Source organism: Mirounga angustirostris, unplaced genomic scaffold (genome assembly GCF_029215605.1).
Source record: "Mirounga angustirostris isolate CCGP_5_RB_7025 unplaced genomic scaffold, mMirAng1.0.hap1 SCAF_16, whole genome shotgun sequence".
NCBI classification, from domain to species: Eukaryota; Metazoa; Chordata; class Mammalia; order Carnivora; family Phocidae; genus Mirounga; species Mirounga angustirostris.
In genome coordinates, this window is record NW_026991724.1 from 18651850 (window position 1) to 18674471 (window position 22622).

The 22622-nt window shown below is 49.3% G+C and overlaps 2 protein-coding genes across 9 annotated transcripts in view; one reads left to right on the forward strand and one right to left on the reverse strand.

Annotated features, from left to right (window-relative positions):
• The first annotated feature begins 42 nt into the window (after positions 1 to 42).
• Positions 43 to 4127, forward strand: B3GNT9 (UDP-GlcNAc:betaGal beta-1,3-N-acetylglucosaminyltransferase 9). Of its 2 annotated transcripts, none has more exons than XM_045890968.3 (2): positions 43 to 1332; positions 1671 to 4127. In XM_045890968.3, the coding sequence occupies exon 2, from the start codon at positions 1697 to 1699 to the stop codon at positions 2915 to 2917; it is 1221 nt and encodes a 406-aa protein (XP_045746924.1). In that variant the 5' UTR covers positions 43 to 1332; positions 1671 to 1696; the 3' UTR covers positions 2918 to 4127. The 2 variants fall into 2 exon arrangements, with proteins under 2 accessions (XP_045746924.1, XP_045746925.1); XM_045890969.3 differs by having other exon boundaries at positions 43 to 1302.
• Positions 3708 to 22622, reverse strand: part of PHAF1 (phagosome assembly factor 1) — a 31409-nt gene continuing 12494 nt past the window's right edge. For 3 of the 7 annotated variants that reach the window (XM_064580830.1, XM_064580829.1, XM_064580828.1), the window contains exons 4-17: positions 22175 to 22258; positions 18340 to 18383; positions 14721 to 14800; positions 14349 to 14443; positions 13672 to 13769; positions 13473 to 13585; positions 9668 to 9801; positions 9113 to 9196; positions 7715 to 7797; positions 7294 to 7337; positions 6797 to 6840; positions 6596 to 6654; positions 5929 to 6001; positions 3708 to 5192 (exon numbers count right to left, since the gene is read on the reverse strand). In XM_064580830.1, the coding sequence (XP_064436900.1) occupies positions 5106 to 5192; positions 5929 to 6001; positions 6596 to 6654; positions 6797 to 6840; positions 7294 to 7337; positions 7715 to 7797; positions 9113 to 9196; positions 9668 to 9801; positions 13473 to 13585; positions 13672 to 13769; positions 14349 to 14443; positions 14721 to 14800; positions 18340 to 18383; positions 22175 to 22258 (1122 nt within the window). In that variant the 3' untranslated portion in view covers positions 3708 to 5105. Of the gene's footprint in view, positions 5193 to 5928; positions 6002 to 6023; positions 6171 to 6595; positions 6655 to 6796; positions 6841 to 7293; positions 7338 to 7714; positions 7798 to 9112; positions 9197 to 9667; positions 9802 to 13472; positions 13586 to 13671; positions 13770 to 14348; positions 14444 to 14720; positions 14801 to 18339; positions 18384 to 22174; positions 22259 to 22622 lie in introns of those variants that run through there. The other 4 variants (XM_064580833.1, XR_010408105.1, XM_064580831.1 and 1 more) reach the window with 4 other exon arrangements.

Here is a 22622-nt window from a genome sequence, read left to right on the forward strand (position 1 = left end):
GGAGGGAGGGTAGGGGTGGAGGCCCAGGCTAGGGCAGTGGCAGCAGAGATGGAGAGAAGGGATGAACACTGGGAACTGTTTAGGATGAAAGGTAACAGGCCTAGTGACACTGGATGAGGAGTGAGAGTGCAGGAGGACCTCAGAGTTTCTGCCTTTTTCAGCCCGATGGAGGGCGGGGCTGCCTGCTTAATCGAGGGGGCCCTCAATCTCCAGAACAACTCTCTGCCCACTGGGATCCCAGATCAAACCCTTTACTCACTGGCTGACTTCAGGAATCCCTCCAGCTGAATCATCCCTGCCAGTCCAATCTGGCCTGCAGTGACACAGGCTTGGTTATTTCTGCCTGTAGGAGGCTATGCTGGACTATGCGGGTGTGGGGTACTAGGGCCCAGGGGGCCCAGAGGTACCTCTGGGGAGACAGACTGAAGTGCTCCCCTGTGAAGTTAAAGCAGAGAGGGTTGGCCCCTGTCCTGTATCCTAGTGGATAGATGCGGAGAGGGTCAAGGGAGGACAGAGCAAAGAGTCCCAGACTGAATTCCAGAAGACCTAGGGCAATACTCTGCATTTCTCCCTGTATAATGCTGGGCAAGTCACTTAACTCCCTAAGGGGCAGTGTCCCCATCTGCATGAGCAATGAGAGCTGCTACCAGAGTTGTGAGAATTGAATCTTGTGGGTCCGTGTGTGTTTGCTGGGGTGGGAGGGAGGCATGGCAGAACCAGGAGTAAGGAGGCAGCCATATGTCCTGGGCCATTTATGATTATAGGTCCTGCCTGGTTGAACCTGGGCTGCTGGTGAGCTGAGGAGAGGTGCTTCCAAGGTTAGCCTGGGATGGTGGCCAAGTAGATGCCTAAGACGCTCAGCCTCGGGGATTTGGGACCCGCCAGCCCTGGGCTCCTGCCAGCCCAGGCCCTGCCTCACTCCGGAGAGGTGGGGGTGCGGAGATTAACCAGAGAGGCTAATGTTTCTTCCTATCCCCACCAAAAGGCAGAGTTGGGGAGTTTGAGCCCACACCGAAACCAGAACCCACCGCCTCCGGCCTTCCCAGAGAGAGCTGCCCGTGGGGATCCCTCTCAGAGATTAGTCTTCACTAGGAGACAGCGCTCCCCGCGGCGCCGGGGCGGAGCTGAGCTCCAGATGTCCAGGCGCGCACAGCTGGAGGGTCACGTGGCAGCGGCCCCGGTCCCCCCCCTTCCTGCCAACGCTGCATTTGGCCCAAGCCCCGTCCATGGCTGCCCTTGGGACCCTGCGCTGAGCCCCGGAGGCCCTGGCGTCCGGGGCTGCGCCGCTCCCAAGGGACAAGCGTGAGTGTCGGGATCCCAAGGACCGACGTGGTGGGTAGGGAGGGGGTAGAAGGGATTCGGCTTCAGCGCGGGAAGGGCGGGCGGGGAACGGGGCCGAGCTCGGCGTCTCCAGGCCTTAGGGAACCGTCCGGCGCTGAGGGGGGTGGGGATTGGCTACTAGGAGAAACTTGCAGCCTCTTCAGGGTACCCAACCCAGTGTGTGGGGGTGTGCCACGGCCCAGAGCAGAACGCCGGAGGGGGATGAATGGCCGGTAGCGGAGACCCTCGGCGTTTGGCCTCCGCCCCCTCCCCTCGGGGAGACCGAGGCCGGGAACTCCTCCCGGCCAATGGCTTCCGCGTCGCGAGCCCCTGACTGAGTGTTTCTGCAGGGGGCGCGGGCGCCAGCCACGCGGACATGAGGCGGAGGCTGCGCCTCCGCGGCGACGCGTCGCTCACGCTGCTCCTCGGCGCCGCCCTCGGCCTCCTTCTCTACGCGCAGCGCGAGGGCGCGGCCCCGACGACAAGCGCCCCGCGAACGCAAGGGAAGGCAGCGCCAGGGCCCACTCCGGGACTCCGCGTCTTCCAGGCGCCGGACGCAGGCGCAGCCCCGGCCCCGGCCCCGCTGGCCTATGAAGGGGACACACCGGCGCCGCCCACACCCACGGGGCCCTTTGACTTTGGCCGCTACCTGCGCGCCAAGGACCAGCGGCGCTTCCCCCTGCTCATTAATCAGCCGCACAAGTGCCGAGGAGATGGCGCACCTGAAGGTGGACCCGACTTGCTCATCGCCGTCAAGTCAGTGGCCGCGGACTTCGAGCGGCGTCAAGCCGTGCGCCAGACGTGGGGTGCTGAGGGTCGCGTGCAGGGGGCGCTCGTGCGCCGCGTGTTCTTGCTGGGCGTGCCCAGGGGCGCGGGTACAGACGGGGCAGACGCGGAGGGGGAGGGCACGCGAACCCACTGGCCTGCCCTGCTGCGTGCTGAGAGCCGCGCGTACGCGGACATCCTGCTCTGGGCTTTCGACGACACTTTCTTCAACCTAACGCTCAAGGAGATCCACTTTCTCGCCTGGGCCTCGGCCTACTGCCCCGACGTGCGCTTCGTTTTTAAGGGCGATGCAGACGTGTTCGTGCACGTGGGGAACCTGCTGGAGTTCCTGGCGCCGCGGGATCCGGCGCAGGACCTGCTTGCGGGCGATGTGATCGTGCAGGCTCGGCCAATCCGTGCGCGGACCAGTAAATACTACATCCCTGAGGCGGTGTACGGCCTGCCCGCCTACCCGGCCTATGCAGGTGGTGGTGGCTTTGTGCTTTCGGGGGTCACGTTGCGTCGCCTGGCCGGCGCCTGCGCGCAAGTTGAGCTTTTCCCCATTGACGACGTCTTTCTGGGCATGTGTCTACAGCGCCTTCGGCTCACACCCGAGCCCCACCCTGCTTTCCGCACCTTTGGCATCCCCCGGCCGTCAGCGGCGCCGCACCTGCGCACCTTTGACCCCTGCTTTTACCGGGAGCTGGTTGTAGTACACGGGCTCTCGGCCGCCGACATCTGGCTCATGTGGCGCCTACTGAATGGGCCCCAAGGGCTAGCCTGTGCCCGTCCGTGGCCTGTCGCTGCTGGCTCTTTCCAGTGGGGCCCCTAGCCACCTTCATGGCCCCAAGCTCCCCTCACTCAGACCCAGGATGATTATCACCGTGTATGTAGTTCTTTCCCAGAGGCGGAAGATTTCAAAAATCTAGCCCATATCACCAGAAGTCTGCCTCTACAGGTCCGCAGGGAATTAAGACTGAACTTGGCTCCTGCTGGCCTACCTTATTCGGAGCTGATCTAGAATCACCTAGATGGTAGCCCTTTGAGACAGCCAGGGCTGAGGCCTTAGAGCACCAGGCTCTTGCCAAACAGGTAAATATGTTTGGCCCTCCTACTACCAAGTAGGTTTTTGGGGGTTGGGGATGGGTGGTCGCAGAGGCTCATGGAATCTGACCATACTCCTTGATTTGGAAGTCCTAGAGTGATGCAAATGCAGGTCTCTCCCAAGGCTGGAGGAGCTGTGGGGTCCTGGAACTGGCAGGCATTTTGTTACAACTCAATCTGAAGGTAGGCATGTTGCTTCCCACCTGCCCATCCAAATTGGATTTTCAGCCCTGTACTGATCTTTAGATCTTCTTCTGAGGTCTCCTTTCCCGAAACCAACCCCTCCTGGGCCCTGGTCTGGCTGCAACACCAGGGATGGAGGCACACAGGGACAAACAAGTGCATGGTCTTACCTAGAGTCTTTCCTCACCACATAAGAATTCACACACACACAACAATGCCAGTCTCCTACTAGAGGCTGTGCTGCCCCACTCAGAAGAGCCAAGAACCTAAGATGACTCCACCATAAAATTTCCCATATCTTTCACCCACTTTCTTAAAAATCAACACCTCCATGCTTATTTTAGTACAAACATCTCAGCAACAGCACATGGTGAGCAGCTGCTGAGGGCATAGGTCTTTATTGGAGGGGTATGGGCAGGGCATGAAGAACGTGGGGATAGTCCTGGCTGCCCCTACGGGGGGATGTGTGTGGGGGGGTCTCTGGCCAGGCCACAGTCCAAATGGGAAGACACCAGTCAGTCACAAAATTATGGGAACGCCACATAAGCCTGGCTATAAGCCCAGGAACCACCTAGGAGCCTAGGGCAGGTCCCCTGCACATTCATTGTTAAACTCTACAGGATGAGGCTGTACATGAGTTAATTACAAAAGAGTCATATTTACAAAAATCTGTACACACATTTGAAAAACTCACAAAATTGTCATCTATGTATCACAAGTTGCTAGACCAAAATATTAAAAATGGGATAAAATTATACATTTCTCTTCTCAATTCTTTTCAAAAGGATTATTTTTAAAGCACATATGCTACTTTCCTTAGCAAGACCCATGAGAAGACTGAGCAGCCCAGCCTTCCTTGAGCCCCCAGAGGCCTTGAGCCATGAATGGGCCTGGCCAGGGGACATTGCCCAGGGTTGGGGCAAGAGAGCCAGCCCACAGTGCAGAACAGAATGGTGAAACAATAAAAGGAGGAAGATGTCTTTGGCTAAAACTTTGGCATTAAATAAAAGAGGCAAACAGGATGGAAACATGCAGCCTGCCAGCCAGGTTGGGGCAGAACAGGGGCACAGGTGACCTGGAAGGCTGGCTCCGAGAGGGGTAGGAACCAGGCCTGGGCACATACCTGGATGGTAAAAAGCTGTGTTTCAATGAGTTGGGCGTGCCTACTGGGCCTGGTAGGGAGCGCGTGCAAAGAAGGAACAGGGAAAGGCAGGTGGGCCACCTTGGCCACAGCCAGCTCATCAAGTAACTAAAGTGGATGTAGTGCAAAAGTCGCAACCAAGTACTATGGACATGCTACCTGCTTGCCTTAAGGGTCACGTGGCAATGATGGGCCAAAGGCCGGACCTCGTCCTCGTCCTGGGTGCCTGTGTCCTCAGCCACAGAAAGAGTCCCAACTTTTTCCAATGCGTGTGGAACAGGAGAGACAGAACTCTGCCTCCGTATGTGTTAGTCGAGGTCGCCTGGGTCCAGGTATCAAGGCTCAGAGTTTGTGCTTCTCTTTGCAGTCTGTGTCCTCTGTTGGCACCAGCAGGCTGAGGACGGACAGAGGAATATTTGGGCCTCTCACCCCATGGCAGAGCACCCAGTCTGAGCCCCACCTCAGAACATCACAACAGCCTTTCAACACTGGCAAGGTGTCCAAGAAAACCCACAGGGTGGCACATGGAGGCCCGCTGAATAGGATGCAATGCACAGCTCCACGGGGCAGAGGGGCATGGGTGGTGATGTCCTTAGGGGAGCTCCGCTGTTCTCAGGTGGGTACCAGGCCTGGGGGGGCCATACAGGGTCACCGAGGCAATATGGTTATTCTGCATGACCTGGTGTGAGAAGCGGATAATGAATCAAAGGGGAGGAGTAGAAGGGATGCAGGCATGGTAGGCAATCAGATCCATAAAAACCACCAGTACTAGGGCTGTGACTGCAGACAAGGGATTTGGGGCAGCTCCTGTGCACAAAGGATGGATGTTGTGTGTTCAACACACCTGCACACAGGGCTGGGCTGATCCCTCAACATCCCCCACTCATGCTAGGGGTCATCCTGGCCCAGCCACTGCCTGCTCTTCATGGGATAAACTTCACTATACCTATTTATCCAGTCCTTCTGGAACTGCTAGGGGCCTAGTGAAGGTGTAGCATCCAAAAGGGAGAAGAGGGACAGCCCATTCTTCTCCCAAGCCAGTGGGGCCTCTACAGCCACTCACCCACAGCACATTCTTTCATATGGCATTCAAAGACCCCCAACACTCCCATGCTGAGCCCCATGTGCTCCCTGGGGTTTCCTTTCCTACCATATTTACGTTTTCACATATGTGGGATCCCTGTTACCTCTCATCTTGTTGGATAAGTCTACTGATTTAGCCTCCATGACCTCGAATTTCCCCAACATAGTTTCTATACTCTTACTGTTCAATGCGGGCAGGTCAGATTCTTAGCAGACAGGGCTACTGGGGAAGGATTAACTCACCGAGCAGGGCTGTTAGGCCCTCCCCAACCTTCCTCCATCAATTGCCTGTCCCTGCCATGGCCACCGGCCCCTCAACCCCCAGGGCTTACCTCAAAGATCATCCGCTGAAGACCAAAGCAGAATGTAGAGCCAAATGGGTTGGTGTTATTTGGGGAGGAGGACCTGAGGCCAGGGAAGCCAGAATTAGAGGTGTAGACAGAAGCCGAGGCCAGGCAGGGCATCCAGTCCCTTTTGGGATGGGGGCTACTGGCCAGTGGTCTCTCATGGCTGTTTCCAACACAGGCCCTTGAAGTACCAGGGGTAGTGACAGGTATCATTCAAGCTCTGAATCCTACACAGCCCAATGAGGCACAGGAAGTTATTACACAGTTAGATTGGAGTGGCAAGTTAGGAGGGAGGAGCCTTAGGCAGCATGGCAACTGGGTAGGAAGCTGTAGACTACAGCATGTGGCAACTTTAATGGGAAAAAAAGAGCCCAGGACAGTGAAAAGTGCTTCTTTTTCTGAATAACTAGGGGTGAAAGGCCCCCCTACCTGGAGAGGGGAGCTATCCCCAAGGGGGAACCTCTCTGGTACAGGTAAACATGCAGAATAGCTGGCCCAGTGGTAATGTGCAGGGTGGGGGGCGAGAAGTATATTTGTGGCAACAACAGAAACTTCTGTCATTTCTAAGCCATAGGCACAGCTAGGCTTCCCTAAGTCTTCTGGGCTGTGAGGAGCAGGATGGGGTGGTTGGAAATAGCAACCTCCCACTCACCTATGCAGGACAACAGGCTTCTCCACAGGGTGGCCCAGGAGATCCTGGATGTTGTCCCACTGCAAAAGGGATGGGGGCAGCAAGGGGTTAGCAGGGACCTGATCATGACCAATGGCTGGCCCAGAAGACATGGGCCCCAGACTGTTGGCAGGCTCACACCCACCTCATTTTGGGGCTACATGAGGTGGGAAAATAGCTCACCTTGCTGTAGGTTGTGCATGTTTCTGTCTGACCATCTGCATTTTCTGAAAAGAGAACACAGAGTGGGTTGGTAGCTGGTCCAGCCTACCTGTGACCCTAGCCTAGGCAGAATCCAGACCTGGCCACCCTGTGCATTGGGGTTGGAGTACAGAGGGAGGACAGATGGGCTATTTCAGAGTTGCTGAATGGAAGAGGGTAGAGACAGCAGTCACAAGGCCGACATGGGAACACCTGGATAATCATGTGTAGGAAACTCTCTCCATCATGGACCAGCGATCCCATGATCATAGGAAAAGATCTTGAGAGCCTCCAGCAGACTACAGGCCAAAAAAAATGCAGCCCCAGAACACAGAGCCCAACCCAGAGGAGCTGAGGCTATGGGCAAAGCAGGTGGGCAAAGGTTCCTGCTACCATTTCTGTTTGGATCACTGTGTCTCTGCATCATGAAAGACTAACTTCAAAACCCTTTTCTTACTCTGGGGATATTCACTACTCACCTTTCTTTATGGCTAGTGGGATCTTGAACTCACAGCGGTGATAACTAGAGAGAGAAGCCAGATGGATAAAGGCTGGGCCCCCTGAGAGGCCTGACCACCCGCGCATCTTAACCCCACACCCCAGGAAAACACAGAATGAACCCACCCCCGAAGCTCTGCTCTGGGGTCTGAAGACCCTGTCATCTTGGATAAGATACCAGGCTCTCTACTTCCCTATTTGTAAAATGGGTACAAATGGAGAGACGTAAGGTATTGACACTGTACCAGGAACAGAGCAAACACTCAGGAAATGTTCATTTCCCACGAAACTGTAAGAATTCAGGTACAAATTAGTGAACATTCAAAGCCACAGGCTCTCTTTTCCTGGGAATTTTCAACCCAAAGCTCAATTCTTGGGAGGGGCAGGTACAGGTATACTCACATGTTAAAATTATAATGCCCAGGGTAATTGGTGTGTAGGACAAACTTCTTCACTTTGTGTGTATTTGCATCAAAGAGGATATCCTGGGATAGAAAACAAGGATGTCCAAGTAGTGAAAGTTACTGAGGCTGGGCAAGGGCCTTTCTAAGGGCATGTCCAACTCAAAGATAGCCACTCCACAAGGCGGATGCGTCTGGGCAATAGCCTTCTCCCAAACAACAGTCAAGAGGATAGCTGAGGCCAAGCAGCCTTAACTGGACGTTTTCAGTGAAGGGGGCACCCAATTATCTGCAGGCCCCTCATTCCAAACTTTGTAGCAGCAGGCCCAGCAGACGCATGGGCTACAACTCCTACTGCTTGGGAACTCAAACACATCATGGAGACCTTTCCTAACAAGTACCTGATTATAAACTCTAACTAAGCACAGATTTTGGCTTAAAGGCTGCCAAGAAGATTCAGGGACCACCTGAATTTCCAGCGGCTCAAAGCACGCAACTATTCTGAATGCCATGACTGGCCATTAGGCCCTCTCTATGGGAGTCAGCAACCCCTAGAACCGAAGGTCCAGCCTCTCACCAGGACTCAGACCTGGATTTGATGCTGCCCACCGAACACTTCTTCCTATCCACCACACCCTCCCCAAGTTTCACATCCTGCCAGCCTTCTGGGCCTGTGACCTCAGGGTTACCTCTGACTCCAACCCTACATTACCTACAGAAGTCCTATTAGGGTTGGTCCATTTGTTCCATCTTCCTTGTCCCTTATCATCAGTGGCCCTTGAACTAGAGAGGTTCTGCTTACAAAGTGCCATTCCCTCCTGCTACTGTCCTACCCTCAAGAGTTTATGACCCCACTGCTGTTCCCCCACTACTCCTGACTCCACTGTCTTTTTTTTTTTTTTTGACAGAGAGAGAGAGAAGCAGGCTTCCCACCAAGCAGGGAGCCCGACGTGGGGCTCGATCATAGGACCCTGGGATCATGACCTGAGCCGAAGGCAGACGCTGAAGCAACTGAGCCACCCAGGAGCCCTCATTCCCACTGTCTTTGACCCTTTTTTAGTCTCCCTGTTTTGTGACTCCAGAATAGGCTCCTATGTTCTACAAATGGGCAGATCTCAAACTATGTTACCTGGAATGATTCCCATGGCCTCCACCTGAGCAGCATGTTGCCCTCAATAAAGAAGCCAAGACATACCAGGGACCCAGTGTTTCTGAGCAATCTCAGTGCTAGGGAAGGCCCACTTTAGGGTACCAATGCAAGAGCACTGAGCAAAGCCAGCTGGGGCTAGTTTCCCTGCTGCCAGGCATGGTTACAGCTCCATGTGGACACAAAGGTGTGCCCAGGTGCATGGTCCACCACCACAGAAATGAAACATTTCTCTAAGGAATCACAACTTACCACTCCAAGAGTGAAGTAGTTAAAAAAGTAGTCATTGCACTTGGATGGAACTTGTTTATGAGGGGAAGGAGAATGAATTTTCATCTGTTGGGAAGAAAATAACAACAAATTAAAATCCCAACTCCTTAATACAATTCTCAGATTGACTAAAAGTCTACAAACTGTGTTTTGGGTGTAAGATCAAGCTGTTGGGTAAGCAAGAGTGTCAGAGTTCCTGCTACTGGTGCTGAACAATGCAGCCAGCTTTGGTTGACCACAGACTGGGCCCTGGTCTCCCAAAAAAAGGCAGGATAATCTGACCAACAGTATCAGGAAAGAACTTTCAATTTAATTCCTTATCAGTTTTAACAGAACAGGTTCTATGGAAAAATAATAAACAATTTATATTTACTTGATACTAAGTTAATATTGATAAAAAAGAAGGACGCCTGGCTGGCTCAGTCGGTAGAGCATGTGACTCTTGATCTCAGGATTGTGAGTTCGAATCCCACCTTGGGGGCAGAGTTTACTTAAAAGGAGACTGCCTATTTGACTTTATAAACACATTTCCCCTACCTTGTCTTCTGACTTATAGAAGACCTTGTGTGGAGAGCCAAGCATGCTAAGAACATCTTGGCAGGAATCACCAAAATACACTGAACGTTCAAATACCCGCATCTTGGCATCTGCTAATAGGCCAGGTCCACAACCTGCAGAGAGTAAGTGAAAGGTGGTCAGGTTCCCACCCAGAGCCTGAGATCCTGCAGCGTCGGGCCAAGGCGGCCCCAGAGAGGCACGCTGCATTATTAGCTCTGGCTGAGGAGCAAGACTGCATAAAAACAGAAATACCAGGTCACAAGGGCTTGCGATGCTACAAGAGATCACTATCTACTTGAAATAATCCCAGAGAGGGGCGCCTGGGTGGCTCAGTCGGCTAAGCGTCCAACTCTTGATTTCGGCTCAAGTCATGATCTCAGGGTGGTGAGATTGAGCCCCGAGTTGGGCTCATGCTGGGCGTGGAGCCTGCTTAAGATTCTCTTTTTCCCTCTTCCTCTGCTGCTCTCCCCTGTCTCCCTCTCTAAAAAAACCTAAAACAAACAAACAAACAAACAAAAAAACCGAAAAGAAAAAAAAAAAAATCCCAGAGACTCATTCAATCCCACAAAAGTGATGTGGAGCTCTGAAAACTTCATTCATTCACTCACCAAATATTTACTTATTGACTACCATGGGCTAGACATGTTAGATGTCTTTGTTAGATATTGAAGCTAGATATTGTTAGATATTGAAGAAACATGCTGAGCAAAACAAGTGCAGTCTCTGCCCATATTGGAGCTTATGGTGTGAAGATCCCAATCTGACCCCACCCAGCTGTGGTACAATACACAGCAGCATAGATGCTATGGAAGTATATAATGAGGTGCTATTATCTCTTGCCACTTTCCAGTTCCTGACAAAATACAAGAACTTATGTTAAGAGGGGCTTCTCAATGGTAACCCCCAACCAGAGACTGGACCTCAAGATCACTCTATAGAAAAGCCAAGAGTGAAATATCCATTAACTCACTCCCTAATTCTACAAACACTGATAGACCCACTAACACTCAAAAATGACAAACCAGAAAAGTGGGAGGATAAGAAAATCCAATTTGCCAAAAGTTTCTTCTTTGGGAAGAATCTTTAAACCCTGACTCTGTCTAATACATTTTGGAAACAGTTCCAGTTACACACACACACATAGCAGATGTGGAATAGCAACAGACACAGCAACTCTGTGGATGGGAAGACAAAGTGTTTTACTTCCCCTACACACATACACACACACACACACACACACGCAAGAACCTGAGGAAGACTGCATTTCCTGGTACATGATAATCACCAACACCTTACTCTACAAAGAGCTTTATAGTTGACAAAGCTCTTTCATGAATAACAATCCATTTGTTATATAGGGAAGACCTCAGGGATCCAACATCTGAAATAAATTGGTACTGAGTTCTTCAACTAACCCAAGAGTCTTTAGTCACAGCACATATACACCGAGTGGCAAATAAAGGTTGTGTTTAACTAGGTCACAGGAAAAGCATAGCCCACGTTAACCTCTGTCTATAAATCTTGCTGCTTAGGCAAGCTTGGGTGACCTACAGAACCCACCAAAAGTCCTGTCAAGCTGGACTGTATGCCCAAAGTCTCCAAGTACCAGACACTTGCGAATGTCCAGATGGGGCCACAGGGAAGGCACCCTTCATGTGTGAGTCTTCTCTCTTGTCTCACCCTATCTGAAGCCTACCAAGGGAAAAATACCCTTAGTTTTAGGAGACTATTTTAGGTTCTGATTCCCTGGAGTGAATCTTCCTATAAGTTATTGTGGGGACCAAGACAGGTGAACTGACTTCCTATCTTAAAAGCATCCCAGTAGGGTGCCTGGGTGACTCAGTCGTTAAGCGTCTGCCTTCGGCTCAGGTCATGATCTCAGGGTCCTGGGATCGAGTCCCACATCGGGCTTCCCGCTCTGCGGGAAGCCTGCTTCTCCCTCTCCCACTCCCCCTGCTTGTGTTCCTGCTCTCGCTATGTCTCTCTCTGTTAAATAAATAAAATCTTAAAAAAAAAAAAAAAAAAAGGGCGCCTGGGTGGCTCAGTTGGTTAAGCGACTGCCTTCGGCTCGGGTCATGATCCTGGCGTCCCGGGATCGAGTCCCGCATCGGGCTCCCTGCTCGGCGGGGAGTCTGCTTCTCCCTCTGACCCTCCTCCCTCTCATGCTCTCTGTCTCTCATTCTCTCTCTCTCAAATAAATAAATAAAATCTTAAAAAAAAAAAAAAAAAGCATCCCAGTAGCTACACCCCATAAGGAAACATGTGAGAAATGGGCTGGTTGACACAAGCTACCTTTCTGCTTGCCAAAGGAAACTCTCAATGGGTACTGGATTGGACAGTGATGTGGCGCGTCCCTGACTTCAAGTGTTTCCCCCACTGACCCTGTGACATGTGACCACTGGGAGTGTGCTGTACAGGACGGCAGTCACAATTGGAGGAGATCCCCCACCCCTGACAGACTCCTCCTGCTGTCACCTGGGACAACCGCATCATCCTTGACTACCCTGCTGTTTCAAGGTGTGATCCTCCTGACAAGAGAGACCCTAAATCACTTGACCTTCTACGTCTCAATTCTCAATCTCAATTCTCTCAAACACTATAGCTCAAGTGCAACATTCTTTTAAGTAGAGTTTTCTTCCTTGGCTAGAAAACCACATTTCAAAAAAATTCCTGGGCGCCTGGGTGGCTCAGTTGGTTAAGCGACTGCCTTTGGCTCGGGTCATGATCCTGGAGTCCCGGGATCGAGTCCCGCATCGGGCTCCCTGCTCGGTGGGGAGTCTGCTTCTCCCTCTGACCCTCCCTCCTCTCATGCTCTCTCTCATTCTCTCTCTCAAATAAATAAATAAAATCTTAAAAAAAAAAAAAAAATTCCTAACCTGGAGGTTGTAAACTATCTCATTGTTCAGGGGAGTGAGCTCACGGTTTATATACCAGACTCTTCATAGGTAAGAACCAGTGCCCTAGAAACTGATATAAGACCCCAATTTATGAACAAACACTGGCTAGACTATGAGCTCCATAAAGGCACAGCTCCTATGCTGGCTCCCAGGCCAAAGACATGGCCTGTACTACCAAGCATGGCTCAAGGTCCACAGTAGCTGAAACTGGCCACATACAAGGAAATCACAAATAGGGCGTGGATCCTGGTGAGACCAGCCACTGAAGGCAGCAGCTTTTTGTTCACAGTCAGCAAAATTCACAGCAGGGTCTGGCCAAACCACAATTCAACAAGTCCTTGCTGCTGGCCTACTGAGAACTTGCCATAAAGGGTGGAAAAGGGAATGGGGCACCTGGGTGGCTCAGTCAGTTGAGCGTCCGACTCTTGGTTTCCGCACAGGTCGTGATCTCAGGGTCGTGAGAATGAGCCCCATGTCACGCTCTGTGCTCAGCGTGGAGTCTGCTTGAGACTCCCTCTGCCCTCCCCGCTGTGCGCTCTAAAATGGGTAAATAAATCTTTAAAAAAAAAAAAAAAGGTGGAAAAGGGGAGAACAGACCAATATCGCAGCCCATAAGACACATCTCCAGTAAACAGCCTGGGAGGCACTGCAAAACTACATAAGCACACAGAAGGCTTATGCACATCCTAGGGGAAGCAGTGTTACTGTCATTTATTAAGATTTGCCAATGATAAAACTATGTCTTGTCCCTTCACAAATTTAAATCAAAGCTTTAACCATAAATATCCACGTTGTCTTATACCAATTATCTCTAAGCATGTGGGATTTTAGATCGTCTCAACATGGATATAATGGAGAATTCACCACCCCAAGGCAAGTTAACTGACCTGCAGCAAGTAGCCGAAGTCGTAAACCTGAGGGTCCAGTTCCATCTCGAAGGACATCCACACTCTCAGCATACACATTGCCAAGGAAACAGCTGAGGGGCATCACGGGAGCCCTGGAGGCAGGCACAGAATGAGCAGAGGCTTTGCCCTCCCTCCCAGGGAGCCCAGGGACCGTGAAGTTTGTGCTCCCTACACATACTTTGTATCCTGTAGGCTGTTTCCACTGTAGATGTACATTCGTTTCACAGTCGCCCCGTGGGGTATCTGGAGAGAAGCTAGACCGTGGGCAAAATTGGGCTGCAAACATAAGACAACAGTTTTACTAAGAGCACACTGCAGGCCATCGGAGCCAGGCTCTGGCATTTCCCCAGGCCCCTGGGCCAGGTCAAAGCACACAGTCAAACCCGGCTCCATGTCAATCAACTCCCCCCATCAAAGAGGTTCATCTTTAATTTTACTTAGTTTTTCTTTCTTTCATCAAGAAGAAACTACAGGAATGCTTTCTTTAATAAAATGGAAGCTTTACAAACATCTATCATTTCACGACCCTAAGGATGTTGCTACCTAAGGATGAATGAAACAATTTGCTAAAAACCACAGTGATTTGGAATTTTAAACCAAGGCACAACTGAGTTTCTCTCTGAAAAGGGAGCCTGACCTCACTTTGCAGTGGGAAGTGCCCATTCCTGGGAATGCCGGCTTGGGCTTTGTTCTTGCTATCAACCCCACCCACTGTGCCCATCCTGGCCTCTGAAGACCTGAGAGATGAGGAAACCAAAGAAAGGCTACCTATCCAGCGTCCCCAGTGGCACTGTCTGTTGGGTCCATATTACCTGGATACTGGGTGACAAATACCATAGGAAGGGAAGGGCTAACCTCGTACTTGGGAGCCTCGGTCCATGAGTCTAATTGAAAAGAGAAAGACAGTCCTCTGAAGTTGAGGTGGAAGAGCTGCTCAGCGGAGTTGTACACTGTGGGAATGGGAAGGAGAAAATGACATGGTTGAATGGCATCAGAAAATGTGAACACAGACCAGCTTGGCAACACCTTCCTTGTGTCTGATTCCTGAACTGACCTCCTAGGCTGAAAACAAAGGGGGAGGAGCTTTCCTTCACACCCAACTATCAACCCTCAAATTCTACAGGAACCTGGCTTCAGGGGTGCTGGGGTTGGGATGGGATCACTTGCTAGGTTTATCATTATGGGCTGTGACAGATGATGAAAGGAATCAGATGGACTTGGGCTTACCTCCAGGATGGGTTGCACCGAAAGACTGGTCAATCTGCTCAATGGTGGGAGCTATGGCCTGAGAGTTAAAATGCACTCCACTGAAAAACAAAGATGCTTTTCAAATCACTGAAGATGGTGGTTGGAAGAGTTATTCTTTTTTTTTTTTTTTTTAAAGATTTTATTTATTCATTTGAGACACAGAGATAGAGAGAGAGAGAGAGAGAAAGCATGAGCAGGGAGAGAGGCAGAGGGAGAAGCAGGTTCCTCGCTGAGCCAGGAGCCCAATGTGGGGCTCGATCCCAGGATCCTGTGATCATGACCTGAGCCGAAGGCAGACGCTTAGCCATCTGAGCCACCCAGGCGCCCCAAGAGTTATTCTTAAAACATAGGCAGGTGAGTTTACAAGTATGCCAAAACACAAGTTTAATTAAAGAACTTTTATGTGAGGAATAATTACTTAAGTCAGAACAAGTCAAGTCTCCTGAGGCTGACAGACAGAATTGATCCTTAGGGCCTCCCAAGATATGTGGGGTCATCAGGCAGTTTAGAAGGAAATAAATTCAGTCTCAGCCCCATGGCATTTGGACTTGGATAAAGAATGGCCAAAGGAATAGAAAGTGTTAATGTGTTTTCCTAGGATGCCTACTAATAGTTTGGCTTCAAAAGGAACTTTCTTAAAAGGGGATAGACATCTTAAAGGAACAGTATAGCCAAGCAAGGCAGCTTGTTTTCTTTTTCTTTCTTTCTTTTTTTTTAAATTTTTTTTTTTAAAGATTTTATTTATTTATTTGAGAGAGAGAGAATGAGAGAGAGCATATGAGAGGGGGGAGGGTCGGAGGGAGAAGCAGACTCCCTGCAGAGCAGGGAGCCCGATGCGGGACTCGATCCAGGGACTCCAGGATCATGACCTGAGCCGAAGGCAGTCGCTTAACCAACTGAGCCACCCAGGCGCCCTCTTTCTTTCTTTTTTAAGATTTTATTATTTATTTGAGAGAGACAGGGCGAGCAGGGAGGGGAAGAGGGAGAGGGATAAAGAATCTGAAGCAGACTCCACTCTGAGTACAGAGCCCCACACGGGACCTTGAGATCATGAGCTGAGCCAAAACCAAGAGTCCGATGCTTAACCAACTGAGCCACCCAGGCGCCCCAAGCAGCTTGTTTTCTTAACAGCCAGCACTCAAAGACTGGGTGAATGGGGGGAGGGGGGAGAGATGGATCCCATGCAAAGGGGAAACACCTGAGGGGGAGGGGCTTGGAAATGAAGAGGAGCATGTGATTTTAGATGATGAGCATGAAAATATGGCATGTATGACTTTAAGAAGAATGCGTAAGGGGCGCCTAGGTGGCTTAGTCCTTAAGCATCTGCCTTCAGCTCAGGTCATGATCCCAGGGTCCTGGGATCGAGCCCCACATCGGGCTCCCTGCTCGGCGGGAAGCCTGCTTCTCCCTCTCCCGCTCCCCCTACATGTGTTTCCTCTCTTGATGTCTCTCTCTGTGAAATAAATAAAATCTTTAAAAAAAAAAAAAAAAGAATTAGAAGAATGCTTAAGGTTAAGAATATTTTTTAAATTAGCATAATTCATGGAACACCTCTTTTTTTTTTTTTTAAGATTTATTTACTCATTTGGGGGGGGCAGAAGGAGAGGAAGAGAGAGTCTCAAGCAGACTCCATGCTCAGTGCTTAATCCCATAACCCTGAGACCACGACCTGAGCTGAAACCAAGAGTTGGATGCTCAACCGACTGCACCACCCAGGCGCCCAAGAATACCTCTTTTTTTTTTTTTTTTAGCAGTAGGTTTTTAGATTTTTTATTTTATTTGCTTATAGAGAGAGAGAGCACAGGCAAGGGGGAGCGGCAGGCAGAGGGAGAAGCAGGCTCCTCGTGGAGCAAGGAGACTGATGTGGGGCTCCATCCCAGGACCTGGGATCATGACCTGACCCAAAGGCAGATACTTACCTGACTGAGCCACCTAGGCGCCCCAGAACACCTGTTTTTTAACCAGGCATGGTGCTATATGCTTTGCCAGCAGTGTCTCATGTCCTCTTCCTAACCCAGCAGCCATATTACTGGCTTCATTTCTCTGATGGGAATACAAACTCTGAGAGGTTAAATGACTCCCCAGGTCAGCGGTAACAGAATGATGAACCCAGGGCAGGCTGACCCCATGCTTTTACTTACCACTAACTCTTAAGAGGGAAAAGAGATGGGGCGCCTGGGGGCTGAGATGGTTAAGCGTCTGCCTTTGGCTTGGGTCATGATCCCAGGGTCCTGGGATCGAGCCCCACATTGGGCTCCCTGCTCAGTGGGAAGCCTGCTTCTCCCTCTCCCTCTGCCTGCTGCTTCCCCTGCTTGTACACTCTCTCTGTCAAAAATAAATAAAATCTTTTAAAAAATAAAAAATAAATAAAAAAGAGCGAAAAGAGAAACCAGACCTTGAGGTACAAAGGCTCCAACAAATTGAAAGACACAAAGAATCTGCAGGGACCAGTGCTATTACACATTTGCTTGATCCACTTCTCTATCGGTAAATGCTGCTTGAGCCAGCCCCAGGAATCAGGCCCTTTCATGCCCTCACAAAGGAAAAGGGAAGCCTGTTAAGGAAGCTTACTATATGGAGTATTCTGGATGCTAGCACAGTGCCTTTCCATTATGGGAGCTCAAATATTTGTTTTATGATACAGACTATTCCCATTTTCATTCTAAAAAGTAGATTTTGGGGGCGCCTGGGTGGCTCAGTTGGTTGAGTGTCCAACTCTTGGTTTTGGTTCAGGTTGTGATCTTGAACCCACGGTGGGTTCCATGCTCTGCACGGAGTCTGCTTCTCTCTCTCCCTCTGCCCCTCTCCCCCAGTGCTTGCTCTCTCAAATAAATAAATAAAATCTTAAAAAAACAACAACAATGGAGTACCTGGGTGGCACAGTCGGTCAAGCATGTGATTCTTGGGTTTCAGCTCAGGTCATGATCTCAGGATTTCAAGATCGTGAGATTGAGCCCTGGGTCGGGCTCCACGCTCAGTGCAGAGTCTGCTTAGGTCTGTCTCTCTCTCTCTTCTGCCCCACCCCACTGCAGGCACTTGCTCTCTAAAATAAGTAAATCTTTTTTTTTTTTTTTAAGATTTTAATTATCTATCTGACAGAGAGAGAGAGAGAAACAGAGCAAGCACAAGCAGGGAGAGCAGGAGAGGGAGAAGCAGGCTCCCCACCTGAGCCACCTAGGCGCTCCAATAAATCTAAAAAAAAAGTAGATTTTTGGCCCCCAAACAGCAGTCCCTTTGGCGTTCGCTTTAGCATTCATAGGCTTTGGAGTCAGACCTATGGGGGGTGCGGCGGGGAAGGATGGCAGCTGTGACCCACAAGACAGTCATATCACCTCTAAGCTGAGGCCCTGCTTTGTTGTGAGGATTAAATGAGCTGACATATATGAGAAGTGTTCTACACACAGCATGTCCTTAATAAGATTTCCTTCTCTTCCCCGGAAAGCTGAATAGGTTTGGAGGCTGCCTGAGGAAATCATGGCACCAGGCTGTAATCGTAGAACTGCTATGGATGGGACTCCTTTACTAACTTAATGAGGGTAATAGATAAACTCCATTTGTACCAATCCTGTGACATATACCAGTGGGGGAGTAAACTTACCAATATTTTAACTTTACTTTAGTCAAGTCATATACTTCAATCACCTAAAAAAAAAAAAAATCAAATGTTTAAGCATTGGTAATGCTCTGCAGTTGAAAAAGACTGACTAAAAAGACATTTATAGAGGGACGCCTGGCTGGCTCAGTCGGTAGAGCATGTGACTCTTGATCTTGGGGTTGTGAGTATGAGCCCCTTGTTGGGTGTAGAGATCACTTATAAATAAAATCTTAAAAAAAAAAGGTATTTAAAAAACAGTGAAGAAAAAAAAATCTATCACTAGTCAGACTTCTCCTGAAGCACCAGACATTATATTTTGTTCTCATTTTTAAATCTGGAGGAAAAACCCATACCACACACACAGCATAACCTCTCCTTTTCCTTCTTCCAGTGGATCACTCAACAGATGTCCATGGATGCTGCAGGTGAAGGTTCCTCTATCTAATCTACTACTGGGTCATACAGAGGACAGCACATACAGAACCATGAAACCCTCCACAGAAACAAATCACGTAGCTTAAAGGTTAAAGCTGTACCTTTGGATACTGAGCCCTCTTCCTTTTATTCCACACTTTGCCGTATTAGAAAGACCCCAAATCAATTCACTTTAAAAAACAGCTTTAAAATACTTTAGTTTACAAAACAAAAAGATTGAGGGGGGCGGTATATCCTGCTAGAAGTTGTATTACATTAGGTTAGGACAAGTGTGACAATATTCATGTATCTACATCTATATCTATATATAACTATTGAAGGGCACCTGGAGAACCTCAGGACCCTTGTGTCATATCAAGGGGTTCAGCCTTGGATTAAATGCCAAGAACTCAGGGCAGAGACAAAAGTATTGAACACTCAGTCACTAGGGGTGCCAAGTAATGAGCACTATGAAGTCTTCTATGCTAATGGTGTCAAGGGCTTGGCAGCCAGAAGCATGGCTGGCTGGGGCCCAGAGCACCAGCCACTATCCTCCAGTTGGGAGTCCTGGCCTTCATTGTAGAGGAATAAGCACAGCTGGTTCAATGTGCGCTTGCCCTGAGGGCTCATCCTACAAGGGGCCGTGGGGCCCTGTGTGTAGAAGCATCTGGCACTGCCACAGAAAATGAGACATAATAGGCAGTTTACTCTTGGCCAGACCTCATCCCTAACTTTGTTTCATGATCCTAACACTGAACCACAAGTTGGGCACCTCTTAATTATAATGCAACTATTCTGATCCTACTTACTGCTAAGAGTTAACTCCCTCTGCTGGGCCATCACAGCACTTCAATCAACTCTCCTATGCTACTTGTGTATGCTGTTCACCAGTCCCAGGGAATTAAGCCCTTTAAGGTCAGGCTTTATTATTTCACACAGGAAAGGTACTTAAAACATCTGTCAAGTCTGACTGTTATGAAGCTAGCTACGGGCAATATGAAGCTAGAAAGCATGAAAAGAGGTGCCAAGAGAGGTCATGCAAGGAAGGACAGAGGAACAGCTGTGATTCATAAGATACCTACTGTCCCCTTCAGAAAGCCTGTATCATGCCAAATTGGTACGCCATTTCACCAAGGCCAGGGCCCCATGCTGGCAGAAAGCCTCAGCCTTTAGCCAGAAGCCTCGCTTATATAGCAGGTGCAGGCACTCTGCCTCCCTGATTGCCACCCCTACAACTGGCCAATGATGACCCACCACTCACCCTGGGGGTAGGCCTCGAAGATATTCCTTCTGTGTCATTATTACCCACCTGCCAATAATCCAGACCAATATTTTGGGTGTTTCAACCCTGCCTGCCTAATGGGAGAACAGTGGCCCACAGTTAATCACAGGGCCTATGTATGACAGCAAATGTGGCAAGAGACCCATCTTGGAGTCCTTCATGTCACCAGGAGAATCAACAAGCAGATTTTGGCCCATGGAGCTTGCTGAGCCACAGGGACAACCAGCTGGGGAAGTCTGAAGTCCATGATTTACCATCCTCTCGGCTGGAAAAGGCCTTGAATTCCCCAGAGGAGAAGCCACGGCAGCAGCCAAGACAGGAAATGAAAAGACAGGTAGTTGTAAAGGATGAGATTTGTGAAGCCTCATTCCACAGGGCTTTCTCACAGACAGGGAGTCAAGGCATCAGGGAGAGGTGGATTCTTAAGTGCTCAGATGGAAGGGCAGGCAGATGGGGTAGGTCAAATCTGATGCTGACCAAGGGCACCTGAGAATTGCTTCCCCAGTTTCCAGAGGCTCAGACAGGGCCCCAGCCCCCTCTCTTCATAGGGACCCCACAGAAAGCAGAAGAAACGGTTCTATTTATTTCCTTTCCCATTCAAATGTACTTCCCATTCCTCACATTTCTCCATAGTGTGCTCAATTTTCTTCAGCTTTTATCACATTTATTTCCCAAACCCATCACAGAAGCTAAGTCATTTCTATTCCCAAGGGCCACCACACACTGGTAATTCAGGGTTAAAAGCTTAGCAGACCACTCACCCTCTGTCCCTCTATTGTCTCACTGGTAAACAGTATTGCTCACAAGCTTGTTAGGTTAGGAAATGTATGGGAAGCACTTAGCCATGTGCCTAACCCGTACCAAGTACTCACTAAATACATGACACTGTCCTCACCAGGCTGTGATTCTACGATGGGCTGCCTAGCCATCCCCCTTTTTTATCCATTTAGGTTATTTCCAGCCTTTCAGTACTATGAAGAGCCCTGTTATAAATACCTGGCAATATTACCTTCCCCATAAGCTTTTGGGGTTATGTTTCCTAAAGTGGACTTACCAAGCTGAGACAAATAACTCTTTGTAAAGGTGTTTCCAGATTATTTTCCCCCCAATTTGTAATGAAGCCACACTAATGACCATTGTCTTCCCTTTCCCACTGTGAAACTTTTGGTCAGTGAAGACAGGATGACTAAGTCCACAAGGAGAGGCAAGGTAGTTGTGGGGCTAATACATTTGCTTTTTGAAAAATAATCATAATGAGGACTTCTCATTCAATGTACAGATTCCTTTTCCATGTTCCGTCTTGTCTCCTTAGCAGTTCACTTGTGATGGGATGATGAGAACTAGGAAATACCCAAGTTTTTGGAAAGGCACAACCTAACCAGGGTAACTGCTCTGGTATGCCACTGCCCAGAGCCACATTCAACCTTGTGACTCTGAGGCATGAGTCTGGTGTCACATGACTAATCTGTGAAGCTCAGGCATTCATAAATAGTATATTAAAAACATCCTGGACTGAAAACAGGTGTTAGTAAACTGCACTTGAACAGCAATTAAGACAAACCCTACACAGCACTAATTTGTTTGTTTACATATCCTGAAGGGGGTTAAAGAATCAACTCATTGCTGGTGGTATTAAGCCCTAAGCCCCAGCATTTTAGGAAGAACAGTTCCATTTTTCATCTTCCAAGACATACTGTTTGACCTAAGAATGAAGTAAAACAAGATACAAAAACAAGTCTTTTGGTCCTATTCTGCAGTTAGGCCCCATTTTTAGTATCCCTTTTAAGACTTGGAATAATCTGTGCCAGATAACTTAGCTCTTCTGTCGCTTTCCTTAAGTTGAATAACTTAAGAGTCCCCTCCCCATAGCATATTCCCCAAATCTTCAACACTTTTTCCCTTTCACCTCTGTAGCCTCGGGTTGGAGTCCTTTCCAGCCTCCTTCCAACCACCCCACCCCACCCCATCCCACCCCACCCCCAGCTTTCCTCTATTTAGGGGAACAGGTACAGCTTTAGTCCCCTAGACTGTGGGGGACTCTGAATCACAGGAGTCTACTCTGACTTATTAGTTTCAGAAACATCTCACAATAGCACATATTAATCAGCTTGACATGCAACTTTAGTTGTCATTCATAGTTACCTTAAGTCTCTGATTGAAAGCATCAAACAGCAGTTTGATCCCGTCCTGAGTCAGGTTAAGGATGAGGTCATGGCTTAGAGGAGACTGCAAAACAAAAAGTAAAGCACTCTGAACAACTTACTCAACAGCAACTAAAAAACCTTACAAATCTAAATGCAATGCACAGAGATTATGGAAGTGCAGATAGCCCTCCCTCGCCCAACTAACAAACTGTTGTGTGAATGCAGTGTCCTCTGCTTCCAGTCTGAAGCTGCTGCTTCCTAATACTGGATGAAAAGAGCCTCTTTCTTCTAGGCTTTGAGTAATATTACCTGAGGGAAAGGGCCAAGATTATGTGAATATAGAGGCCATTTTCTTTGGAAGGTCCAGAGTCCACATCTATAGCATGGGTTTACCTATCAAACCTACAGAGCAATCAGCGAGGAACAGAGACCAGGTAAAAGAGCCT